The sequence below is a fragment of the Carassius carassius genome, chromosome 36, assembly GCF_963082965.1.
Source record: "Carassius carassius chromosome 36, fCarCar2.1, whole genome shotgun sequence".
In the NCBI taxonomy this organism is placed as follows: domain Eukaryota; kingdom Metazoa; phylum Chordata; class Actinopteri; order Cypriniformes; family Cyprinidae; genus Carassius; species Carassius carassius.
Window position 1 is genome coordinate 13464615 of NC_081790.1, and position 26154 is coordinate 13490768.

The 26154-nt window shown below is 38.3% G+C and overlaps 1 protein-coding gene across 4 annotated transcripts in view; it reads right to left on the reverse strand.

Annotated features, from left to right (window-relative positions):
* LOC132117225 (zinc finger and BTB domain-containing protein 16-A) overlaps window positions 1-19097 on the reverse strand; it is a 118357-nt gene extending 99260 nt beyond the window's left edge. For 2 of the 4 annotated variants that reach the window (XM_059526362.1, XM_059526358.1), the window contains exons 1-2: window positions 18949-19097; window positions 15425-16756 (exon numbers count right to left, since the gene is read on the reverse strand). In XM_059526362.1, coding sequence (XP_059382345.1) covers window positions 15425-16665 — 1241 coding nt within the window. In that variant the 5' untranslated portion in view covers window positions 16666-16756; window positions 18949-19097. Of the gene's footprint in view, window positions 1-15424; window positions 16757-17176; window positions 17248-18771; window positions 18910-18948 lie in introns of those variants that run through there. The other 2 variants (XM_059526361.1, XM_059526360.1) reach the window with 2 other exon arrangements.
* Window positions 19098-26154: the final 7057 nt, after the last annotated feature.

Below are 26154 nucleotides of genomic sequence, written 5' to 3' on the forward strand. Positions count from 1 at the left end.
TTTTAACCTTTTTTGTGCATTACTTCATAAATGTTCACTTCTTTTTGTTATAATAAAAAAATTCAACATGTTATAGTTTATAGCCCTATTTGCACGGGACCAATATTATCTGCAGACCTTGTGTGAGATTGAAATCAAAAAGATGCACAGGAAACAAAAACGAAAAATGATATACGTCCTGCCAAATGCTGGCCAAATTACAGAGACAAATTACAGGGACTAATATTATCACAGGACCTCGGTGTTTGGCAATATATGATAGGTCACTTAAGAAGGAGTTTTTACTTACCAATTTGCACGGGATTAAGATCACAGACAACCTGCGAGGTCACCAGGTAATAGTAATCCACGCAAATAGGGCTTATGATAACACTTTTTTTGCAACAAAATTTCAATACTGTGATAATACCGTATACTGTGAAAAAAGCATTAGCAATTAAAATCGCAACATGAAAACTTGATACCGTCATATGACTAGTGATGACAAAGATGAAATTTCAGCAGCCATTAATCTACTCGTTAGTATCGCATGATTCTTCAGAAAACATCCCAATAAGATGATTTGATGCTTAATTATTATAATTTATTACTGGTGCTCAAGTGTTAATAATGGTTTGAATAATGATCAACACTGAAAACAGCTTTTGCGATTTAATTTGTGGATGAATAGGATGTAAAAAATTTTTCAAATAGAATTCTTTTGTGAAAATCAATTGTCTTTACTGTCACTTTTGTGTTCAATTCAGTCACTTAAATTTCACCCATTGTATCCTTGCAAAATTAATTTATCAAAAAAGCTGGAAATAATTATTTTTTTTCTGAAGACCATAACTATTCTTGATTAAGAACATCTAGTGCGTCATAACATTTTGTTAGAGCCCACATCCAGACAACAGACACTGCCAAATTACTAATACAAAAATCCCAATCAGTAAAATAAATCACAGACATCCTGCTAACAATTGTAACTCAAACATCAAGGCGAATACTGTCTGAATATTGCTAAAGACAAAATACAAAAACTCAAGCTCACAGAAAGTTAAATAAGACTGAGACTGAAGGTGGGAGATGAGATACAGCACCTCTGAAGGCATGTCACATTGCTCTAATAAAATCGTAACAGCTTGCACTCTGTCACCCATCTCTCCGTTTTTAATGGAGACAGAGAGGAACTCAAAGGGAAGGGGAAAAACAACAAGTAATCAACAGTTGTCCAACATTGCTCCAATGCACCATATACCTGGACATGTCTGTGCAAGGTCTATTTCACATGGAAGAACAAACCCCTATTCAAGAAACCGCTTTTATTACTTATCTGGTTAGCACAGTATGTAATGAACTCAATGCCCAAAATGATTTGTTTACACATGAAAGGAAACAAAAATGCTTCTCTCTTGCAAAACCTAATCAAAAAATGAACAACAGCCCACAGCTGGTGATATAATGTGCATTAAATCAGTTCCACTGTCACTACTAATGTCTCAAGAAGGCTGAGGATCTGTGCCTCTTACTGAGGAAAAGGGAACAGATCGAACAAAGGCAAGGGTCAGAACCTTGACACTATATAAATGCTCTATCATCTCTTGGCTTTGGATGATTCTGCAGTTCCACTACTGCAACTACTGGCCTTCAGCGGCGGACTGTGGCTCTCAATATTTAATGTAACCGACCATGAAGAAAATGTGACCCTAACCAGTCCACATATCAGCAGCCAGAGCACAAACAGCTTCAGAGGATCAACCCTGACTGTTTGCTCTCCTCCATCCAGCGGTCAAGAAGAAAGTAAAAACTTTTAAATGGCAAAACCATTCAAAATTACAAACATTTATTAAGAATTGTTTTTTTTTTGTTTTTTTATCAGCAAGATCATTATTTTTGCTGACTTAAATGAAACTATGATGATTCACAGACTTTAGAATGCAAATGTAAAATTTTGTAAAAGATTTTTATTATTTATTTTTAAATCAAACAGTTTTTTGGTATTAGAATAAATTCAGGGAACAGTACCAATTCAGCTGGCCTGGAAAATGGACAAGGTGACCTCGTTTTAGCATTCCTGCCAAAGAACATTTTGACCTTTTGAAAAATGTACCTGACACATAGATTCTAAGCCTTCACCAGTGGTTGTTGTTATTGTATTTATTTTTATTTATTCACTCATTCATTAATTCATTTATAAAACATTTTTTTTAAATACATATATGTATAATACATACATATACATACACATACATTATATATATATATATATATATATATATATATATATATATATATATATATATATATATATATATATATATTTAAATACATATAAATACAATATATTGTATTATATAAAATAAAATGTTTAAATAAAAATAAATTATTTTATATATAAATGTAAATTTAAAAAAATCTAAGCATTCACCAATTTCTAAATTAAAAACATTTAATTTTAATTTGATTTAAATTTTTAAATATAATATATATATATCAAAATAATAATAAAAAAATACTTATTGTTATAATGGTTATTTAATTATTACAAATCCAATAGATCAAATTCTTACTAATATTATAACAATAATAATATTGTTATTATTAGCCAAATCATTTACACCCATAGTTCTCATTATATTCTGGAGTCACGACACCACATAAACAAACACATGCTACACTATATGTTCAGGGTATCCCATCTCCGCCTTTCTCTCACATCTATAGGAAGCATATGGACTTCCCTGCCAAGAGACGTTAATAACTCAGTTAGAGGATTTAAATGTGGTCCTCTCCCCCAAAATAACTAGTATAAAAAGGTTTATTTTTAACCATTCCCCACATAAGACAACAGAAAGCAGCTGACAGTGGCAGAATGAGGACCCATTACTTCATCACAATAGTGGGGGCGCCAGGAGCCGAGAGACAAAGGAAAGAGGGGGAGAGGAGTTTGTGGCCACTACACGCTCACACATCAGCATTTCCACAGCACAACTCTATTTCAGCCCGCCGGACTGAAGCGAACTCTGTAAAGTGGATGGAGAGTGATGTGCTCCTAATGCAGGTGATTGGGTCTCTATGCAGTCAGAAGAACACTGCAACTAAGAAAACAGGTCAGACAGATAGTGCCATACAATCATGAGAGAAGGGAAGGGGACTGTAAAATGTATGCTATTTTATACTTATGTCTTATTTAAATAATTTTTTTTAAAGAGAATATTTAGCTTCAACCAAATTGCTTTATTCAAAATAAAAGGTTTGGCTTTTATTAGCATTCTTTCTGAGTTTGAACAAAAAGCTCTTTCACCGTTTGATTGTTCACTGTTCTGTCAACCAAATTCAAAGCCTCTGTCAAACTCAGCTTGAGGTTGGCCAAACTGGAGGATGACCATCCGTTGTGCTCTTTGGGACAATGGTCCGAAAGGTTGGGGTCAACACTGGACCCCTGAGACCCTCCCATTCCTACCTCCCGCATGCAGACCTCTGCCCCATGAACTCTGACCCTGTCCGTATTGTGTGCCAAAAAAAATAAAATCTGTTCCGGCAGACTGTTCTGTTATGCGTATTGTATGTAGGGCTCTTTCTTTGAACACTCTCACTCTCATTCTTAGCATTTAAGTCAAGATTACACCAAGATTATGTGGGATTCAACTGGCAGATGGTGCTTTTTTCTCTCCATAAAGCTGAGTGGAGCCAGGAGCTGGCTGGGCTACTTTCCCTTACTTAATGAAAGAAAACAAATACTACTGGTTTCAGAACGCTTTGGGTATTGAGTCCAACAAGATGGCATATAATATTACAAAACGGGGTCTGTTTTTTCAAGAGCGTGACACAAAACAATATAAAACCATATGTGGAGCTGCATTTTTGCAGACATTGTGGTCCAATTGTGATTAATTTTCCCAAGCAAGGGCCAGTCACATAAAGCTGCAGAAACGGGATAAACAAACTAATTTTAACAAGTAAAATATCTAAAAATATTTAGAATTTTTATAACAATAATAAGAATAATAATACCAGTAAAAGTTTATTTTTATTTTAAATGTAATATTAAAATAAAGTTATAATAAATAAAAAATTACACTAAAATAGAAATGTTAAAGATTAAAACAAAGATTAAAAAATATATATCAATTAAAATAATTAGAAATTTGGAAGAACAAAGTCATCCAATGTAAAGCAGAATTGAGAAATCTTACTGATCGTTCTCCTCTTCTTAAATCACATTCTGGTCCCACCATGGCAATGTGGTATTGCCATTGTTGTTTTTTTAAAACTGTGCCTGTGTGACAGATTCTTAGCTGATCAATAAAAGACCGTCTATGCAGGCCTGGAATCAGCTAACCCAACCCACGATGCTCTTTGACCTTATTGAAGGCCTGACTGAGCAAAAACACTGCTCTTCCCATGAGGCCCATGGAGGCTCCTGTTTCACTTGGCCAATGAAAGGGACTACTGTAAATAATGGGGGCCTGTTTGACCCCGCCTTTGTCTGTGGCAAGACCCCTGCATCCACTCTACTGTAACAGACTAACCTTTCACAATGGAAGCTCTCATGGCTCCGAGACCCCACTACACCCAAGTCAGGATTTAAAATAGCACAGTCAAACCTCTCGACCGAGCACTCTATATTCTATAAAACAGCCTTTTATCTCACCAACCCAGTCATACCCCCAATGAACCTCCATGTCTTCATTCTCTAAAGGTGTACTTGCTGATGTAAGTGCACCTAACGCTTCTTTTCCACAGCGTAACACGAAAACCCACATCTTGAGAACTTGCACCGCAGACGTCTTATGTGTAAGAATAGGATGACAGATAGGGTGGACCTACGTTGATGGAGAAACCCAGCTCAGGCTTGATGAGGAACAAGGTGCAAGTGTGGAATGAGGTCAGAAGCTAAGTTATTCTGATGCATGCGTGAGGATGCAGGAAGCTGAACCTCTGAGATAAGCCTAGAAGGGCTGATAAGGACACCAACACCTGTTGAGGACTCCAGCTCTTCTCTAGTTGCACAAAAGCCAGACTTTATGACTAGCAGGAAAAAGTCTTCTTGTTTGGTCCTTATTCTGTCCAAAAACTTAGGCCCACTTAGACAGGAAGAGACCAGATGAATGATGTGTATAGTGACCGGGGTGTATACAGCGAACTAACTAGATTGATACTTGCACACTGAAATGCCTAAAAATCCCAAAATACATTAGACAATGTAGCATTGGCTCTTAAAAAGTCACCGCCACCAACCCCAAAGACAGGATCAATGTGACTTTTCTTTCACAGGAAGGTCAACCAAAGAGCACGGGGTGTAAAATTGCTGGGCGAGACCGTGGTGGCTCATGTAGTGGAGAAGCCTCCATTCTGCTCTATGCTTAATGGTGTACAGCACGTCCTGACAGCATCATCAGTTTCCTTCTGCCACGGACACAAACAGCAGAAATGATGCCGTGTGAGTCATGACGTGTCACAGTGGGCAGCCCTGGTGATCAGTCCAGTAAATGGAATGGCTTTTGGACTCCCAGACAGTGAGGGAACACAAAAACACTTCAGCCTGAACTAAAGGGAGAGAAAGCTCTCTGTGTAACGCACCAATAAAACTCAAGTGCAATTTTGGTGACAGGTCAAAAATAGTCTGAGAGACACAGGGTAGAAAACTATATCAATTCATCTGCAAAAAAAAAAAAAACATTTCGGTTTCATGTCTGTCTCGAGCAGATGGGGAAAGAGATGAAGTGCGTGTCACTGACAATATTGGCTGTTCGTGGCATGAGAAACAGACACTGAGGTAATTAAAACGTTACAGGGCCATTTTAGTTTTATAAAACGTTTTCAGACTCAGAAAGCCCGGCGGTCACAATGCATGCCAAACAATGGCAATTTACTGACGGCCATCGCTCAATCTGAGGCTAAATGAAGGTAGTGCGCTTAGTGAAATAATCTCTGTTATATTGAATTAGAGCTCAGATGTATTTGGTAATGTAAGTGCAGGGCACGGCCTCTCGCTCAGACAAGCTCTCTTAAGGCCAAGCTATTAATCATTCATCCTTGTCCTGCTAGTGATCACTGCAGGCGTCTTCAGTCACCAAATACATAAATCAATTATGGTTTGAGCTTTATTCTACCATTTATCCAACTGATCCCCCTGGATTACAACATGGCTTATAACGTGCTGGTTAGCTTTCTGCATTCACTGAGAGTTGCCATGATCCTGTATCTCTCAAATGCCTCCAGCAGGAGATAGAGGAGAAAGAGAGGGAGGCTTCTTTAGGCCACGTCTAAACTAACTCGATTTCCACCCCTCACAGAAAGGGGGAGAAAGAGAGGAGAGAAGTCAGAGAGTGTAAGAAAAGAGATGGGGGCTGAAAGACAGAACAGACTGAAAGGGCGAAAAATTCACTAAATAAGTGTTTTTATGTGGTGTATTGGAACATATAAACCTGCGTCTTAAGTTCTGGTGACTGGTCACATTTACTTTTAGAAGGATGTGTAGAACAAAAAACACTGTGTATAACAGTGTAATTTACACATTCTGTGTCAATATTAAATAAAATGTCTAGAAAAGAATAACATATTTACACATTTACTTATTTACTCTTTTAAACATATTTATGTGCAGTTAAAAAAATCAGCACAACTTGTGAATTTACACACAGCATTTAACACAATGTTTAGACCGATGTGCTTAACACTGTTTTAAACGTGCGGGCACAGCGTAATGTTGTGGGCAAAATGCAGTCAAGTGTAACATTAGCTGAAGCACATTAGTCATGTAACATAACTTTACTGTGAATCAAGAAGCTTTCTGTTGGTTAGCGTTGCAAAAATGTGCTGAAAACTGATTTCAAATCGACAATCTTATCACACAAAATTTTGGATAGTGAAGGCACTTTTACAAATGACTTAATTTAACACGCAAAATTTCACGTTTTTCAATTTCAAGTTTTTGCCTCAAACAGTAAACCCTTCATTGCAGACAAGCTGAAGGCTAAATCCTAGTTTGGAGTGTTTCTCTCTATAGATAAGCATTTTTTGGACAGAATTTAGGATATGAAAGTATTAAAATTAAATCTGGCATAATTTAATTAACAGTTCAGCTGAAATGTTTGTATATGTTATTGGCAAGCTGTTGCTTACTGATATCTCTTATGTTAGAGTAAAAAAGGTTTAAAAGGTTTCAAAATGTAGTTTAAAAATAATTTGACACTTATGTGGAATTTTCTCCTCTCTTTCTGTTTTAATATAGTGTTGTAACCCAGGATCTCCACTGGAGGACTGAGTAAATTTGTGTTTGAGGACACGCATACAGAGCAGGGAACATTCTGATGTTGTCCGTCAAGTTCTGAGCAGGATCCAGTCTTCTGAGAAGTTCATTTATTCCCAAAGAAGGACAAAAACATTGTGTTGGCTTTTAAAAGGCTATTTTGATAATGACTTTTACTTCTGTGCTGTGGAAAAGATGGAGGAGTACAGACATTGATAAGAAATGTTTTTAGAGCATCAAAGAAACTTCTTTCAAAATACACTTGGCCACCAGTGTACATCAAGCCAGTAAAGTTGGGAAGAAAATGAAATCATTATGAAGGTGGGGTTGTGTCATGTTACCTAATGAGATGAATTAATCTAACTTTTGTTCTGTGTTGGACAGTTGCTGTTTGACTCCTTAATATTGTATGTATATATATATATTCTGGAGTTGTATGAATGTAATTGTTGATATTTAATCATAATAAATATTTTGACCAGAATTTTGACTAGTCACCAGACTATTTGCCAAATCTTCACAGTACTCTAGACCACGGTGGAAACGCAGAAAGCAACAGGTCTTGGGGGGAAAAGTTCCCGGTTAAATTGTTCCGAGTAACTTCGGTGGATTCGTGGCACTACTTGGTTTAATAATAGACCTTTTTGCCTGCAAAATTTTGCTGCATGCTAAATGTGCAAAAAGGCATGCCAATTAAGCACTGCATTAGCAGATTTTTAGCATTACCTAATTTGCATTTCTTTATTGCATTCTTTAGTATAGCATCAACAAAAAACAAAAAAATCAGCACACTGTAATATAATATTCAGTTTTTCCATGAACTACTCAAAATAATGTAACCAATTTTAACTTTAACTAAGCTATACAAGTTTCAAGTATACTTTTACTAACTGTAAAACAACTGATTTGCAACCGTTTGAACCTTTATTGATTTACCTCTGAGCAGTTAAGCAACTAAGAACTACCATGCCTGGCATTTCACGCCCAGGATTTTCCCATAAACAAATCCTCCAACATGCAGCTTTGCTGCTTCCTACCTGGTCCGACATCACACAGATCTAATGTGATGGGTATTTTATGACCCCCTCTGTAGCACACTTGTATCACTCTATCTGGGGCCCCTTGCCAATCTCTGGCACCCCATTCAACAGGCAACAAAGGAGCTAATTAGAGCCCCTCTCGGTGGAAGCCCGAGGAAGGTTCTGATTTGATACTTCCAGGGGATTCCGGAGCCCCAGCAGTGCATTCACACAGCCCTCGTGCACGCTTGGCTTGGCCCTTTGCTCCAGACCTTTATTGTAGGCAGAGCTCGGCAGCGCCTTAGAACTAGCAAGGGGGAACCGACATGTCTTCTTTCATGTCGCGGGAGCCAGAAACCAGATGCTAATGGGATATTGATGGGATTAAAACACTGTACTTACTGAAAAGGGGAATCTATTGTATATAACGTGGCTGAAACAAACCTGGATGTTGACTTTTCTTTGATGATACAAGAAGTGTAGTGTATATTTTAGTTATATTTAAAATACTATTAAAAGGTATAGTTTGCCCAAAAATGAAAATTACATAATTTACTCATCCTCAAGTTGTTCCAAACCTGTATGAGTTTCTTTCTTCTGTTGAGCCCAAAAGAAGATATTTTGAAAAATGTTGGTAAGCAAACAGTTGATGGTAGCCATTGACTTAATAAAAAAAACAACCTTTTGTGTTCAACAGTGGAAAGAAATTTGTTTAGATTTGAAACAACTTAACAGTGAGTAAGTGATGACAATTTTAATTTGGGGTGAAATTTCCTCTCCAGACAAATACAGTGAAAACATATATAAAAGTTCAAATAGTTACTAAATGATAGAGATCATTTTATAGGGCAAATGGAAAGAACCAGAAGTTACAAGGCAATAAAATCCTTCATTTTCTCTAAAGTGGAAGTACAGCAACTATAGCATTTTCCCATCAAATTCAACCAAATGAACTGATTCAGACCAGCAGTGAATCTGATTTCGGACCAGTCACACAAGTGAGACAAGACCAGGACATGGCAAAAAAGACAAGCCCACCTTCTATGAAACACCAGCCTCTTATCTCGACCAGCCTGCTTTCGCTTCATCTACATCGCCACGGCAACTGTTTAAATCTGATTTTGGTGCACGTATACGCACATCAACATGTGTGGCTGAACAGAATGGCTTCAGATATTTTCGCAGACGGTTAGTGTGCCACCTGGCACCGCAGTGGGCTTGCAGCGCCCTGCTCTGTCTGTAATCCTTCCATCTCCAATTGCACAAACCAGATAAGAAAGCGGCCAGTGAAAAGCACCCTTAGTGAAAAAAGCCCTGTGAGCAACCGTCCTGTCTTTTTACTGGGCATGTCAGATGCCTATCTCTTTAATAATATGGGGCAGCGCTGTCTGCCTTTACTTTTATTCCTTATTCATGTGCGAATCAAAAAGTCTCTTATTTTCTACATTTGAGTGCCGAACCCAAACCCTGTGCAAGTGATGCCTTAGATATGAGTAGACAGAAGCGAATCAAATAGGAGTTAGGTGGCAAAATTCAACTAATGGACTGCTATGATACACGAATCAACAAACTTGTTTTCGTCGGCGAGGCTCTGAAGATACAGAGCTGCAGTCAAGGTGCGCAAGTCCAATACACATGATGCAACCTAGTGTTAAGTCTTTAATCGATACATCTCTTGTCTTGACAGTGAGGACAGAAGGCAGATTCCAGATCAGAGGGGTGGTGGTGTAAATCTTTACAGTTCAAGCGAGGCTTTTAAAGCCTGTCCATAATTGGGTGCCTGCCAGCTGCTGCCGTATGTGTGCTGCATAGACAAATACTAGAATCTGAAAGAAAAAGCACTGAAAAAAATATTTCACTGGCATTAAATAAATACGGTTTTCTTATCACTAAATAAAAAATTTAATGTTTGTGACGGCATATTCTATAAAAATATGCAACTATAAACTAAAAATTGGCTATGAAAACCTGTGAATTAATTTACACTACTTGGTTGAAAATCTATGATTCCCTCTTTCTAAGCGGTCTTCTTTAGCACAGAATATCTGGAGAAAGAGAGTAGCTTTAATTAGGCAATGACTCAATTTCATCCTCAAAACACTAACAAAACTCATCTCGAACATTAAATAGGCATTTCAGATTTTTAGACAACTAGACATGAGAATCCCAACTTTCACAAGATAAAATTTCTTGTCCCAGAAATGTATTGAAAAGGTCAAAAGCATTTTTGGGAGACATTATTTCCATTTTCAAAGCAGCCATGAGGAGTTTCAGAAACTTAATTGGCTAACTTGACAAAGTGAAGGGTCCACTTGTTTGAAGTCTCTTTGGCTTAATTGCAATCATTCTTAATTACCATAAGGCTTTAGAGTTAAACACCACACTATCAAATCAGCTGGCACAGAAGACGTTTCACTTTTAAAGCGACCTAAATGGATAAACTGTCCAAGTTCAAAAGTAATTTCCTGGGTTTTGACTTTCCAGGACATTATGCATGTGACATATACAGTATATCCACCATATAGAACACTCTATGGGATACAAATACGACATATAATTGAAAGTCCATAATGCCCCCCCCAAAAAAAAAAAACAAGAAAAAACTGTTTGGTTTAATCTAGTAAATGTACTGTATGCAGATTGTTTGCAGATTTAGAAATACATTATTTAAGTAAAAGGTAAATTCCCCTGGCAAGTGGTTTTCAAGTAAACTCGCTTGTCTAAAAAGGACAGTTCACCCAGATAGACATCGTGAAAATATATCTTGAAAAATGTTGGTCACCAAACCATTTTGATGACCACTGCCCTTGTATGGACAAGAAAAAGACTAAACATTTCTCAAAAAATCTTTAGAAGTAAATCATGCAAAAGAGAAAGAATAAAGAGACTTTGATAACATCAAAACTATTTTTTACTAAATTTCATGGGTTGAACAATAAAACACACCATATTATAGCAGCTCACTGGTAACACATACTGAACCTAAAGTTCATGTTGTGTCACAAATCAAGGGGACAGCCGTTACAGGGGTGTTACAGCGCTGTGGTAAGATTCAGCTGCACTTGTGAGCATACAAGGAAAGTTGTGAGGTGCCTCTCACCTCACTGCAGCTTTGTGTTATCTCATTCTGCAGCACCATGAGGACTTATCATCCACATCTGCTCTTAGTATAGTGGAAAGGAGAGCACAGGGTTATCGCTGTCTCTGATATGAACAGATAAGGCCTTACCTCCTATTTAAACACTGTAGCTAGCTCTACAGTTAGCACTACCTATGCTAACTTAATAACGCTTAACTTTCTTCAACCTGTCTGCCACAAAGAACAACCTAAAAAACATTGCTTAAAAAAAAAAGATCTTTCGATCAACTCGATACCTTTTACAAAAACGACTTTTAGAGTTTGGATTAAATGAAGTGTCTTTTTTTCCTCCCTCAATTTCAGTGCTGTGCATGTTTATTAGTTTCTTCGCCAGGTTGCTGAAATATTTCTGTAATCATTTTCCATGAGTCAAAGGGCCACAAATTGTTTTTCTTGGCAAAATAAAATAAAATAAATTCCTCCAGTTTAAAAAAAAAAACAAAAAAAAAAAAACAAGGCTGTTCGGTACCTCGATTTAGTTCCTGTAGGGAACTCTGGGTGATTGAAAAACAAATAAACTCTATCATTTAGGCAACCCTCAGACATACATCTACCCTAGATATTACAAGATTACTCCAGTGGTCTAGTTAATAGGATAGTCTTGACACTCACATGGTTTTGGAAGCGATGCACACATCATTCAGAGCTTTATGACATAACCCAGGGCAATAGGGAATGAATGCAGCAAGCTAAATTTATGCAGGAAGCAAACACTTACTAATGCGTTCACACACATCCACACGCAGAAATGGCTCATGCCCAATCTGGGAATAATTACAGACGGTTAACTTGACCTGTTTGCCCTCTGAACTCTCAAACAAAAATATTTTTCACAGAGAATGCTCGAGATGGCTGTGACCCTGGCACAAGATGTTGCAAAATAATCTGTAATTAGTAACAAGAGCTGCCGCCCCGTCTGCTGTGAGCTGTCAGGAGCTGTGATGAAAAAACCTTTAAAAAGGAACTAAACCTTATGGCAAATCTGACACTGTCATTCCTTTTATTAAAAGAAGAAGATCACTGTAACTTCAAAAGAAAGAAAAGTAGATAAGTACATCGATATCTCTAGCATATAATAAATAAAGAGTGGAAAATCATCTGAATTTTTATGATTTGAAATTACATTCTATTATCACTGTCATGCATCTTTTAGATTTTTTAAAGCATTGAAATAAATACTGTGAAGATAAAATGCAAATTTAAAGAGACAAACGTGCCCATCTTAAGAACCCTTAATGTACTGAATCAAACAACAATATGGATCTCAATCTCAATAGCGCTGCTTAAAAAAACAAGGACATCTGACATGCACTTGTGCTTGCTCAAACTCTTACTTCGATGATTCACACAAGCACAGGCAACTTTTAAATTAACACGGCTTGTCAAGAATTCTGTTCTAAGATAAACACCAACCTTAAAGGGGTCATATGACGCTGCTAAAAAGAACATTATTTTGTGTATTTGATGTAATGCAATGTGTTTATGCTGTTTAAGGTAAAAAAAAAACTCATTTTCCACATACTGTACATTACTGTTGCTCCTCCTAACGTGTACATTTTTACAAAGCTAATTTTTTTACAATCTTTTTGAAAAGTGTATGCTGATCCAGCTATCCAGTGTGTTGTGATTAGACGAATTCCTCAAGCATGTGATGGAAATGTTATGCCCCTTAACATACTGTGTTGCCGTGTTCCGGTAAAAAGGAAAAAAAACAAAAAAAAAACACCCATTACAAACGAGGCATAGGTTGCATCCAGTCGGGACATAATTACTGATTATAATGACTTGTAGTGTCTTTTTAAGCGTTACATTGCGCATTGTGCCGTGTAAACATAAAACCATGTCTGCATTTGTGACATAGACATGTGGGGTGTATTTAAACAAGGCGTTTTAGGAAAAAAATATCTCTGAGTTTGAGACTTTAGTCTTTGCAACTTTAGGGATCTTATCTATGCACGAACAGCTTGTAACACTCCAAAGAGAAAGGAAAACTTGAAATTGCATCATATGACCCCTTTAAAGTTCACAAGATTGAAAGAGCATTTTTCACTCTGTGAATAATGAAGGTAATTAAGAGGGATTTATTAATGCCATCTTGAGCACTTCCAAAGATACATGAATATTTGGACTGAAACTGAATCCTCAGATGAACTTTCACCGTTGTGCATTCCACAGATTAAGGACAAACGCTCAAACCAGTTTATTCTCAATCCTGGGCCTGTCATTAAGAAACCCGCAGAAAGCAGATCTGCTGAAATCCTGTAAACAACAGGCACTAAAACTACCAAAATAACGTTGTATGTATTGTGAAATCAATGGCAGGACCTACATAACTTCTCTGTGAAGAGACACCTTATCATACAGTTGCTGCTTTATAATCTTATTGCATCTCAATGCAACTGACTCCAAGACGTGCACGACTGGCTCACTTTAACTATCTTTTATCCAATCAAAACTCTCTCCGCTGGAGAGCAACTGAACAGCCTGCTTCATGACACAAGAATAAACACAATCAGCCCCTCATTTGAGTCATCGGCTGTTTCTTAAATGCAGTAAATGTGAATCTAAAAGAAACGATTAAATGTTTGTGTGTAACCTGTAAGCATTTATGTGTTGAATTTTTTACTATGAATATTGTTGGCTCTATAACAAATTACTCAAGTTCATCTGTCGCTTTGGATAAAAATGTCTACCAAATGAATTCATTTGAACCTAAAATATGTTTTGTCTAATTCCACAGTATTGTACAAATACTGAAAAAAAATATTTGAAAAAAAAGTTCAACATGTGAATCCTGCAATCTTTGTCTAGTCGACAGCAACAAGGGTGTGGCTGCGGGCTTCAAAAGCTGATAACGTCTGGCGTGGATTTCCTCGCCTCATCCCAGCTCCTTGCAACACCCCACAAGTCACACTGATGAGAACCAGAGGCCAGCCAAGTGGCCAAAAGGTTATGCTGTGGAGGTCGGCACAGGTCCTCCACATAGACCCTCATTTCCTGGGCTGGACAGTCTGCTCTACCCATAAAGCTAATAAGGCCCTCCTTGTCTTGGTTGGCTGGGGCCCAGGCTGGCCTACTCATCACTGGCCACACCATGGGGGTCAGGGGGGCTGCTTCCCATTAGCCTGCCCCCTCTCCAGGTGCAGCTAATGGGCTCAGCCAGAGCCTCTCCAGGACCACTCGACAGCCACCAGCGCAGGCCTGGAAGTGATCAGCACCCAACGCCTGGGAGCAGCGACAAACAAACGGCCCACTTAAAGGAACTAAGTTAAAAACAATCTTTTTCTTCACTAGCCTGGGAATGTCTCATCTTGCTGCCTGCACTTGCAGCATTTTACATTTTAGAGTAAGCAAAAGAATTTGCAAATATTTTCACTTTTAATCATGTCAAAAGCCTACAACTCTTTTTTTTAAACCTATTTATTATTTTGCAAAAACAACAAAACAATGTATTTATTATAAATTATAAACAACTACTGGCTTCTTATTTTACACAGCATTTTCTGTTTACTGAATCCGCTGATTTTTCTTAATGAATGATTCTTTGTGCAATATATTAAGCCACTTCAAATAGTTATTACAAGATCTTTTATTGCAACTTGATTGACCTATTTTTCCTTACTCCTTTCAAAAGTTATTTCAGTTGAAGAGCAATTTTTCTTGATAAGGGGAAAGCAAGGAGAAAACATATATGCACGTAAATCAACTCTGCAATCATTCTCTCTCATATCCACTGCAGGCAGAGTGTTAAGCAAATTGACCTCCAGCATGAAAGAAGATAAGCAATCAACAGTTAACCATCATGACTCATCTTCCACTAACATTTCTCTGCAGCGGAGTTCTTTAATCAAAATAATTTAAAAAAATGGGCACCTTGCGGTCCTTTGTTTCACAGAGTGCAATAAACTAATTGAATTAGGGACCTGCCTTTGCACCAGAGGGAGGCCAAAGAAATAAAAAAATTAAAATAAAAAACTATTTGGAAGAGCATGCATTTATGTCAACCGAAAAACAAAAACATGAGCTTACCTGTGTTGCTCTATGGCCTCATTGTCAGGCAGTTCGGCGCCGCACACGTTGCAGCGCTCGTTCGGGCTGCGGCCGTCGGGCTTCATCCCAGCAGCTAACTCACCGAGCTTGTTGAAGAACTCCCTCTGGATGAAGCTCTGAGGCAGCAAGCCCCCGTAGGCACTGAAGTCCATGGACATGGCCAAGGCTGGGGACATGTGCAAGGTTGAGGCCATAGAGGCAGGCATAGAAAGCATTGCTTCGTTCTTGTGGTTGGGAGGAATGCCATAGAGGGACGCCAAGTGCTTTTCGGTCATCCCTGCCATGGCCTCCAGGCCCATCTGGTTGACCTCCGCCTGCTGGTCACCCACACCTTCGTCCCTGACGTAGTGCAGCTCACGGGCACTAGTGATCACGCTGCTCCTGGTAGGGGTGCCAGGCCCATCGCGGTTCTTGTCAGGTTCTCCGCTGCGCTCGCCGTTGCTGGAGGCACTGGATTCCATGGCTTTAGGGCTCTCGTGTTCTCCGCTCTCATCTACTTGCATCATCTCTGTTTTGATCTCTCCCATCATGGGGTGGGAGTTGCCATGCAGGGCCTGTTCGGAACCCGCGCCGGGGTGCATGGTGCTCTGCAGGAGGGACTGGCCGATGCTCATCAGGCTGTCCACGGCTGCTTTGGTTGGGCTCATGGTGGAGAGGCCGAAAGAGGTGGAGACAGAAGGACTCTGATCCACCATTCCTGGCAGCATCAGTGCTTGCTGGGCAGCCGACACGTAGACGCTGCCTTCTTCCACGGAATGCTTTTTCAGGTTCCTGCCATGACGTCCCTTGCGCTCCTCGTCGTCTTCTGCACCTCCGTCATTCATGTCGTTTTCATCTGAGGACTGGATGGTCTCCAGTATCTTCAGGCATTGCTCTTCCAAGTACTCTATTTCTAAGATTTCTGCTGCATACAGCAGGTCATCCAGATCCTCCACTTTAGCTTGAAGCGTGGCAGTGTAGGCATACTCCAGAATCTGCTGGAAGGTCTTTGGTGAGAGAAAGTCAAGAGTGTAATGTTGGCTGTTCCTGTGAAAGAGGATCTCGAACATCTTACTGGTGCAGGCAAGCACGGTCCGGTGAGCGTGGAACTCCTGGCTGTCCACCATGATGACCACGTCACACAGCGTGCCGGCCAGGCGCATCTGATTAGCCTTGTGCAGCAGGGCATTGGGGTGATTGGGGTTTTGGAGCTGGATCATACCCATTTTAGTCAAATCCATAACGTCTCTGAAATCCACACGGCCAACTCATGAGTCTTTCTTTCCACGTAGCAGTCTGTTCAGTTATCTTTGTAAACAAGATAAGGTCAATCTAGAAAGAGATGAAAGAGTCCCACAGTTAGATGCAGCAAAGTCAATGTTTTTCGTTTTTTTCTTTGATCTTAAATTAAAAGCCATCATTCTAATTATTTCAGTACAAAAAAAAGATGCCATTAAAAAACTAATACTAATATCAGTACGTAAGACTTCAAATCTACTCTGTACTGTACAAAATACAAATCTATCATTATTTAAAAGCTAAAAACCTTTTTTAGCAAATGATCCCTAAAAACAAACAAACGAAAAATCTGTCAAAATGCACAAAATAAAACACAAGACGACAAGTGGCCCACATCAGAAACTTGGCTCTAATGCTAGTAAAGGCCGGCGGTAATCAACCCTTTGTTTCTATGTGTTCAAGCTCGCCTCACAAAGCCCATCAACAGCCTCCTGAAATGAAATGGCATCTTACTCAGTATTCTCATCACAGACAGGGATACTGAGCGGAGCATGGAGAGTGAGGCAAGCTGTTGCCAGGAATAGCTGGAACAGAAGATGACACAAAACAGCTCAGAGCTCATAAAACACACCAAAATGCCATTTTTATTCTAAATACACTTCTATGAAGCATATGTAAATTATATGATGTCATCTTTCCTGCTTAATCAGATAAAAACTGCAAACATAAAGCATCAATGCACTTAATTTAATCTTAAAAAAGAGTGAAATTTTTAAATGAACAATTTTAAATGGCTGGGGTTTTTTATTATATGTAAAATATTTACCTTCATAATCAGTTTAATTACTTAATAAAATACATTCTAGCTATAATTTAACGTTTAAAATCTGCTTTGTACAACAGTCTATACACTATATTAAAAACAAAAACATCACCGTCACTTTTAAGTGAACACAATCAGAGGACGATTCACCACTAATATTTGGTAACAGCAGCGAGAGGCAGCCTTTCCTTTAATAACATTATCGCATATATTTAAAATAGTGCATAAAGTAGATAAAGAACGGATGATTTACTCAGACCCCCCCCCCCCCATCTTTTTGATCAACAAAAGCCTCAAGGGAGAAGAGCAGACTAGTAAATAAATAGTCTTTACATCAAACAACACTAAGACCTTAGCGGTGAATACCGTTTCAGACCGCAAGTAAGAGAAAGTTAGGATAAAGGACGACAGAAGATAAATATATTCGAGGGATTTCACGCTGTTTGAATTCTACAAAATACAGGAAGGCGAGTAACAAGTGAGAAATTAATACGTTGTCTTTGAAGTGCAGTTAACTGAGGAGACTTTAGTAATTACGCCAGTTCACGCACGCGAACTGTACAACTAAAACAAAAGTCAAGAAACGATCAGTACATTCGTATTAGCCAACTACTGCTGTGATAAGCGTTATCTACCTCATATATGATAAAAAGACAGATGAAAAGTCCAGTCAGAGATCATTTGACTGATCAATACATGATAATTCGACTGTTCACACGTGAATCAATTGAAGTTAAAGAACCCGTTTGTTATTGTGTTACATACACAAACACATCGGGCGGAAAAGCAAAATAGTGTTCCCGTTAAAATAAGCTATTTCAGAATTGTTATAAAACACGCAAAACATTAAAACAAAGGTCATTTCACTTAAAAAAACACAAACAATATAATGTTAGTTCGGTTCATTTAGAAAGACAGTGACACGCACCTCCACGGTGGCCCTGATTAAATGACCAGACTTCCTGACAAGCAAAATAATAATCACCAAAACCCCGACATCTGTTTGTTCTATGACATACTTTTTTTCAGCTAGGACATATTTAAACTCTTCGGGTGTTCAATTTGAAGCAGTCACGCTGAGAATAAAGCACATGGAAGCACGTCACTGTCTGGTGCGCGAGCAGACTTCACGTCCCCCGAATACTAAAACACACGCCGCTTACGTCAACATAACATCCCCACATGTGTAAAGATGAACATAAACAGCCACATCCATCAGGTGCCCCGAGCCTGCACCACTCTGACAGCCACACTTGTACTTTTTCGGTGCACTCTCCCAATTCACCTTCTCTTGAAGCAACAGTAGAAACCCAGTAACTTGATGTGATGCTGAGCGCAAACACCTCTGACCTACACAACGCGGATCATCTCTTAATGTGAACATTTCCCAAACTGAAAACACACGCAGACAGATGGTCTGTCGGGAGCTCTGGGTGGTTTAAAGGTGCGCGCCTGTACTCACCTGTCTTGCACGTTTGGCTTCCGAGCGTGCGGTTATTAGGACTGTGGCATAGTAACGCGGTTCACAGTCCCCGCTCGATCGCTCGCTCGCTCGCTCGCTCTCTCTCTCTCTCTCTCTCTCTCTCTCTCTCTCTCTCTCTCTCTCTCTCTCTCTCTCTCACACACACACACACACACACACACTCACACTAACTCCTCTCTGCTCGCCGCTTAGCAAATCAACACGGCGGTGACGTCAGCGCACATCCTCGCCGGAGTCCTGACAAACACTGCTAAAGTGAGACACCTAGGGGGCTGTCGAATATAGGCCAGCGTGTCTGGGACACTATCTATCACAGCGTTTGGACTTTAATCATTAACCTCCAGACATCATCACCTTTGCTACCACTTCTACAACCAGGTAACTTCCCACGGAGGTCTACAGCGAGCGCGATATGTAAATTCATATTTAGAACCCATGAGCCACATCCACTAATTTTACACTTTCTTGTAACCGATTGGTTCGTAAACGTAAATTTGTTATTTTTCTGTAATTCTTGTCTAGCTGTGAGTACCTGGAGCTTTTGTTACAATGCCAAATTCCTTGTGTGCTTGACCCAGATAAACTAATTCAAACAAACAAACATGATCTACCTTAAGTTCCTTTCAGGTTGATGTTCTATAAAGGCAGGCTATTTTAAGCCGTTTTCAGAATTGAATTTATCATCAGAGAAATTATTCAAACTAATCAAGACCCAGATTAAAAAAGTACACTTTCATAATATACTTAAAGTGTTCTATTTTCACACATTAATATTAGATAAGCTTAAAATCATCAAGTGCATACTCAACTGTGCTATTACTGGGACACCATGAACTAAAATGTGACCATTGACATCTGAAAGCTGAATAAATAAGCTTTCCATTGATGTATGATTTGTTAGGATAGGGCAATATTGGGCAGAGATAGAAAGAACTATTTCAAAATCTCAAATCTAAGGTTGCAAAAAAATCTAAATATTGAAAAAAAAATCGCCTTTAAAATCGTCCAAATGAAGTTCTTAACAATGTATATTCCTAATCAAAAATGAAGTTTTGATGTATTTAAGGTAGGAAATTTACAAAATATCTCCATGATTTTTACGCAATATCCTAATCATTTTTGGCATAAAAGAAAAGCTGATCATTTTGACCCATGAAAATGTTGGCTATTGCTACAAATATGCATGTGCTACTTATGACTGCTTTTGTGGTCCAGGGTCAGAAACGCGTTTTTAACATACTCTCTTTGAATTTAAAAAATGAATGTACTTGAGTGTAGTAGTGTATGGAAGATGGTTCAAGTGTAGTACAGAGATAGTATATAAAAAGTGCATTTTAGTTTATATTCATGGTGTCCAAAAATAGCATAGTTGAGTAGGCTACACTTAGTTGATCTGAAGTTTATCTTAAGAAGTACTAAAGAATAATTTTTTGTATTAAGTACAAAATTAGTGTGCGAAAATAGAGCACTTGAAATATATTATGGAAGTGCACCTTTTTCCACCTGGGGAGGCTTTAAAAATGAAAAAGATTAAAAGGATCACTCGTTTGACTGTAAATGTTTTATTCATTAAATTATTGTGAAGTTTTCATCTATTTAAAACTTTAAATGTTTAATTAAACGTTTTATAATCAAACAACAGTTCTTGGTAGAATATAATGATATATGCTTAATTTAACTAGAATTATACTTAATTAGTATAGGTAAAATAAATCATGCAGGCTACAGTTCATTAAATTGTGTTGACAAATTAAACATTGTCATTCTACAAATTCTATTCCATTGCCGTCAGATACATTTGTCACATTTTCAGTGCAATGACAGCCTGAAAATGGAGGGAAACGGTGTAAAATCTGCACTAGACCCTGTAAAGCTTGAGATGGGAGATCATAGAGTGCCATCACCTTTGAGCTGCATGCTGTGCTGGCTTACTTAGGGATAAAGATATAGGCACTGCCCTAATCTCCATCTAATCCACATTTTACTGGAGAGGACTCTAATAAATTCTAAATTATACACAGATTTTTATTTATTTTTATTTTTTTGTAATCAAAAGCACAAGCTAACACAGTTTCAAAAAACATGAAATTACATTAGTAAATTATGTATAAATAATATATGTTTACATTAAAATTATTCTTTGAAATCTAACTCTAAAACTTAAACTCTTGGTAAAGTCATACATGTACATTCATGCATTATAAACATGTGAGATTATGTTCTTTAATGAAAGTCACATTTATGTGCAATTCAATGGCCTTGGCTCTGCAGGAGTGCAGGAGACACTTAATATTGAATTCATGTAATTACTATAATTACACATGTTTTGATGCATAACACCATGAAATAGCTTCTGAATGCACTAAGATCATGTTTGCTACCTATTTATCCACATATTCACATATATAAACCATCAGAAGTGATGTACTGAGGTAATGACATACCCTGGAGGTTTTGCTCATGAGCTAACAGTGGATCTTTGTAAATTTCGCTCAAAGCTTTGACTGAATAGGCTCTTTTTACACTTGTATAATCCTGGGGGTGTATTATGCATTTAGGGCCTGCCCCCATGACCTCTGACCCCTACCTCTGACCTTGGCTGGATTTTCTCCTGTACAAAATGCCCTTCCTTGTGCATGGCTAAAAATTCCTTTTGACACTTTTCATCATGTAGGTATCTATTCTATCATGCAATTCATCCATAATATCTGAGCCAACTGCAGGTTTAGAGTTAGGCTTAAATTGATTTAAGACACAGTAATTCCTAATTATATTATTAGGTACTTCTTTATGATTTAAGTCTTATAAGTAGCACATGGGACAGTTTACAGATCAAATTTTATTTTATGTTATGTTTTTGGTACAATAAATCTTAAATCTAATTATAAATGTCTAACATCACACTTTTGGCTACATTTACAGCATAAAGTTTTATTTTCATTAAGAAGCATGGGTGACATTCTCTTTGTTAATGGATTGAAACAGTCATGTTGACACAGCCGTTTGCTCTACTCAGTGCATATTTGCCTTCACTCTCCCTCCAGCCTTATACCTGTTTGGTTAGATGACAAGGTGATCCCTTGATCAATACTGATGTGGTATCAGCAGGCCGAACAATAGAACTGTGCTGGTAAACCTTTACTGGTTTCAAGTGACAAGAATCTCATTCTCAGAGGTCACAGATCTCACAATCTCTGACTGCACTCTGTGTATTAGGACAGGCACATTCCAGTCACTGATTTCTGTTTTGTATCTGTAAAATGAGATGCAGAGCATGGATAACCGTAACACTCAATAAAAGCAATAACAGTGATTAATTATATCAGTAAGCATGTATAAAAGCAATTTTTTTGTCTCTTCCCAGTTCAGTTTGTATTGTTTTTGTACCAATATAAAAAAAATCCTTTTATAATTTTGCAAAAAAAAAAAAAAAAAAAAAAAACAGATGACAACTAATGACTTGACTATTAATATTAATAGATGATTTTAGACTGCTGTTGTAGTTCCCTGATGTTGTTATTCATTTAACATGTACATATGAATGCTATACATTTACATTAGATAATTTGTTTTTATTAAAAAAAAAATATAAATCTCACCCCAGCCTTTATTTTGTTGTAGTTTGAATGCATCTGATTCAATTACATTTAACTGGCAAACTGAAATGTATACATTTTATGAATAACTAAGAAAAATCAGAGTTCTCCATCTTGAGTTACAGATTTAGTTACTGTCATCCTCTCACATCATAAGTTGATCCACTTTCCTCGTTTTGGTCTCTCCATTACTGACCTCTGCCTCACACACCTAATCTTCAATCTTCTTTTTTCCTCATAACCAGCTCATCTGATCCTAATGACTGTTAATAACAAATAATCTGAATCTGTGAGGTACTGTGGGGGTCACCTCAATATTCTGTACACTGTGTCGTCATTCATCACAAGAGCTTTAAATAGAAAAACTTCTCTTGATTACTGTTATTTAAAAAATGGTAGTAAAACTTTGATTAAATTTAGCACGGGGCAGCGCATGGTCACTAAAATGAATGGAAAGAAAGTGCCAAGTCTTCTACAGAACTGTCAGATGTCCATCATAGATGCACTTTTCCATCAGGGTAGTGGGTGGTTTGCTTCCTTTTATGGGAGCAGCCCAGGCCCTTAACCAGAGTGTTCTAATGAATACTAACCCCTTTTAAAAGGAGCTTCCCTGCAGTTTCCATTGGGTGGACATTTAATAAACTTTCTTTCAGGTCTGAAGCAGCTTAGAAAGACTATTGTCCTCCTGCTGAACAAGACCTGGACACTCAAAACAGTTTAAACCAATGATGATTAATGACAGGCCTGTCAAACAAACAGCGCTGACTAAGGCTCGCGCTCACAGCAATCCTGTGACTGAAGGAAATGAAATAAAAAACACACACTCCATCGTTCAAAGCCTCCAATAAGAGGTTAAATATATATTAGTATGAAAGGGCTCTAACCGGTATAGACCAGTGGCCGATTTTTGAACTCCTACATTCGGTTACTGCCTCAGTGTACCTTGAGTTTACTTTGTGCTTACACTCACTAATTGGAATGAAATGAAACACATGTGGTGAAATTCGACAGTATTTATTTTTTGCAAACAACACGTCCTGGAGCTTTTCAAAAGGGCAGCGAGGAAAACTGTTTGTTAGTTGTACAGATAAACATTTGCGATGACGTCTGTCGGAGAATGCCTTTCCTCTGTGTAACAGTAGGGATGCAGGAGGGGAGCCCAGGGCCTCTGTAGAGATCCAAAGAGCCCTGCTGACCCTGCCTGGTGCACCTCTGCAGAACACAGTGGTACAGAGCACCATACATGCCTTTCATTCAGCCAAAGAAAAGGCCACTTTTTTCTCCTTCTCTCCTCTCTAAGTGTAAGACCCCAGCTGTCCTCAGTCAAGCAGAATTCCAACTTTCCCTCCAAAAAATTCTCTCATTGTCCATCCTGGAGGTGGCCAAACCCTCCTCTCCATAGTGCTTAACCACTGGACCGGGCGCAAACAACAGAGTAATCATATTACAGTGTCCCTGGGAAAAAAGGGACAGCTATCCACAGGGAATCTCCTGTGGCTAATCCCTGCGAGGCCGCTGCTTTTCTTCTCCAGCGCCGAGTCCACCTTTCACAGCGGTTTCAGAGGCACACAGGCCTTTAACCGCTCAAGGATATCGGCTTCACGTCTCTCCTCCTGCATTCCCCTCGAATCTACAGAAAATAGTGAGAAACCACCGCACAACCACCTCTTCGTTTCTCGTTCGTGCAATTTTATTTTGGTACCTTCATTACCTCACCTTCTTTATTCTACGGATCCTCATTTTCTTTGCCCCTATGACTGGAGACATGATTGCCGTTATTGTAAATAATTAATAAGCTGTAATATATTACCTCTAATTAAACATTAGTCAGCAGAGTCTTGCAGAATTACTACCCCGAGTCCAGTGATATTCAAATGAGCCTCATTCCCATTAATAATGCAAATAGATGCACTATAAACATTTCTCAGTGTACAGTAACTGTTGCAGCCCACGGGAGCATTTGAACATAAATTAGAATTAACATCATTAGCATTCACTTTTATTCACACTGTAGGTCTGCATAGAAAATCATTATCTGCACAGCTAAAAAATAAATCTTATTATGCAACAGTCCTCAAATTTTATTGGCTGAGAGGGATTCCAAGAGCACTGATGTCGTCCAACAGCGCTGGGACTTTCTACTGTTTGTATCACTCTGCTTGTTTGTTTTCACTTTCCAGACAGACTGCCAGTCTCTGTATTAGTGGTGGGGATTTTTCAGTGACTCTTTCTGCAGATTACATCAATACACCAAAGATGAGACAAGTGTGATCTTGTCTACACCAAAGTTGAGACAAGTGTCATCTGGATTTTTCAAGCAACAACATTTTTAAAAATCACTCATTCATGTGGGTTGAATCAAGTGACTGGCCTTACAAGCGATTTCTAATGTTGATGAATTACAAATCATTTGAATCATTTACTCAACGGATTGGTTCAAAAACACTGAATGCAAGAACTGTATGTTACTGTATGTTAATCGCTAATGTGTGTTTCATCCTCCATAAATATATCACCAGTAAATATAGATCACATTTTCCTCTTTTTTGTTGTTTTTGTTCTTATAAGTGGATCATTTGAATCATTCACCGATTCATTCAAATTCCTGATTCATTCAGTAACAAAACAGCACCACTGTCAGAGCCAACACCACAGTAACTAGCACTATTGTATAACAAAAGTAACTGAATATAAACTTCTTGTTTACAGAAATGTTGTATAGAATCAGTGTGACAATCATGCTGTTGGTTTGAATCATGGCTGTGACTACATGCAACCTTATTTGAGAAGAATAGACTCTCATGCTCTGTGATATTGTTTAGTTATGGTGAACAGAAAGTGCTATCCCTAACTTCTTCCCTGGTACTTTGAAAAATGAAACTTCGTTTAAAAACACTTTTTCCCTTTTTTAATTTAATTATTATTTAAGTTAAACCTGGAGATTGATTAAAGGGGCTAACAAATCCAGCTAGGCTCGTGTAAAGAGAACAGAGGCTAATTTAAAAGAAACCCCTGCTTGCTATTTTTTCCTGTGTACCAGCTGGTCTTCTAACAGATGTTGAACTCACGATTTAACGGAGATGCTGTATAAAAAGTGTACTCGACTATCTCTTGTTTCCTTTTAAGTAATGACTTCTGCAGCACTGTCAATGAATTGCAAGCTGTAATGACTGACCGCCTATACGCAACGCTCATTTCTAACAGCAGATTTGTCAAACCGGACTTTAAATCTCTGAATTACAAGAGTCTTTTTCCAGACCGGCACGTATTTTCAACCTAAGATCGCATTCTCTGTGGTTACAGGAGCAGTTCTTGGGGTTAAAAGGTGACGGCCGTTCTTGGTTTCCTCTGAAAGAAGCTAGGATGACTTTGAGGCCCATTGACGTGGATGAGCTGGAATGAAAAATAGAAGCAAATAATTCAGAGCGCTTCGATAGGAGAGTGATTTAAGACACGGAGGAGGATACGAAGCAGAATGTTCTCAACTGGAATGCACATTGGCTTTCACAGCATGGGCCTGGGCAGGCAGTCAAAACCAAACAGAAAACTCCAAAGCAACTAGCAGAGTACTTCCAACACACAGGTCGAA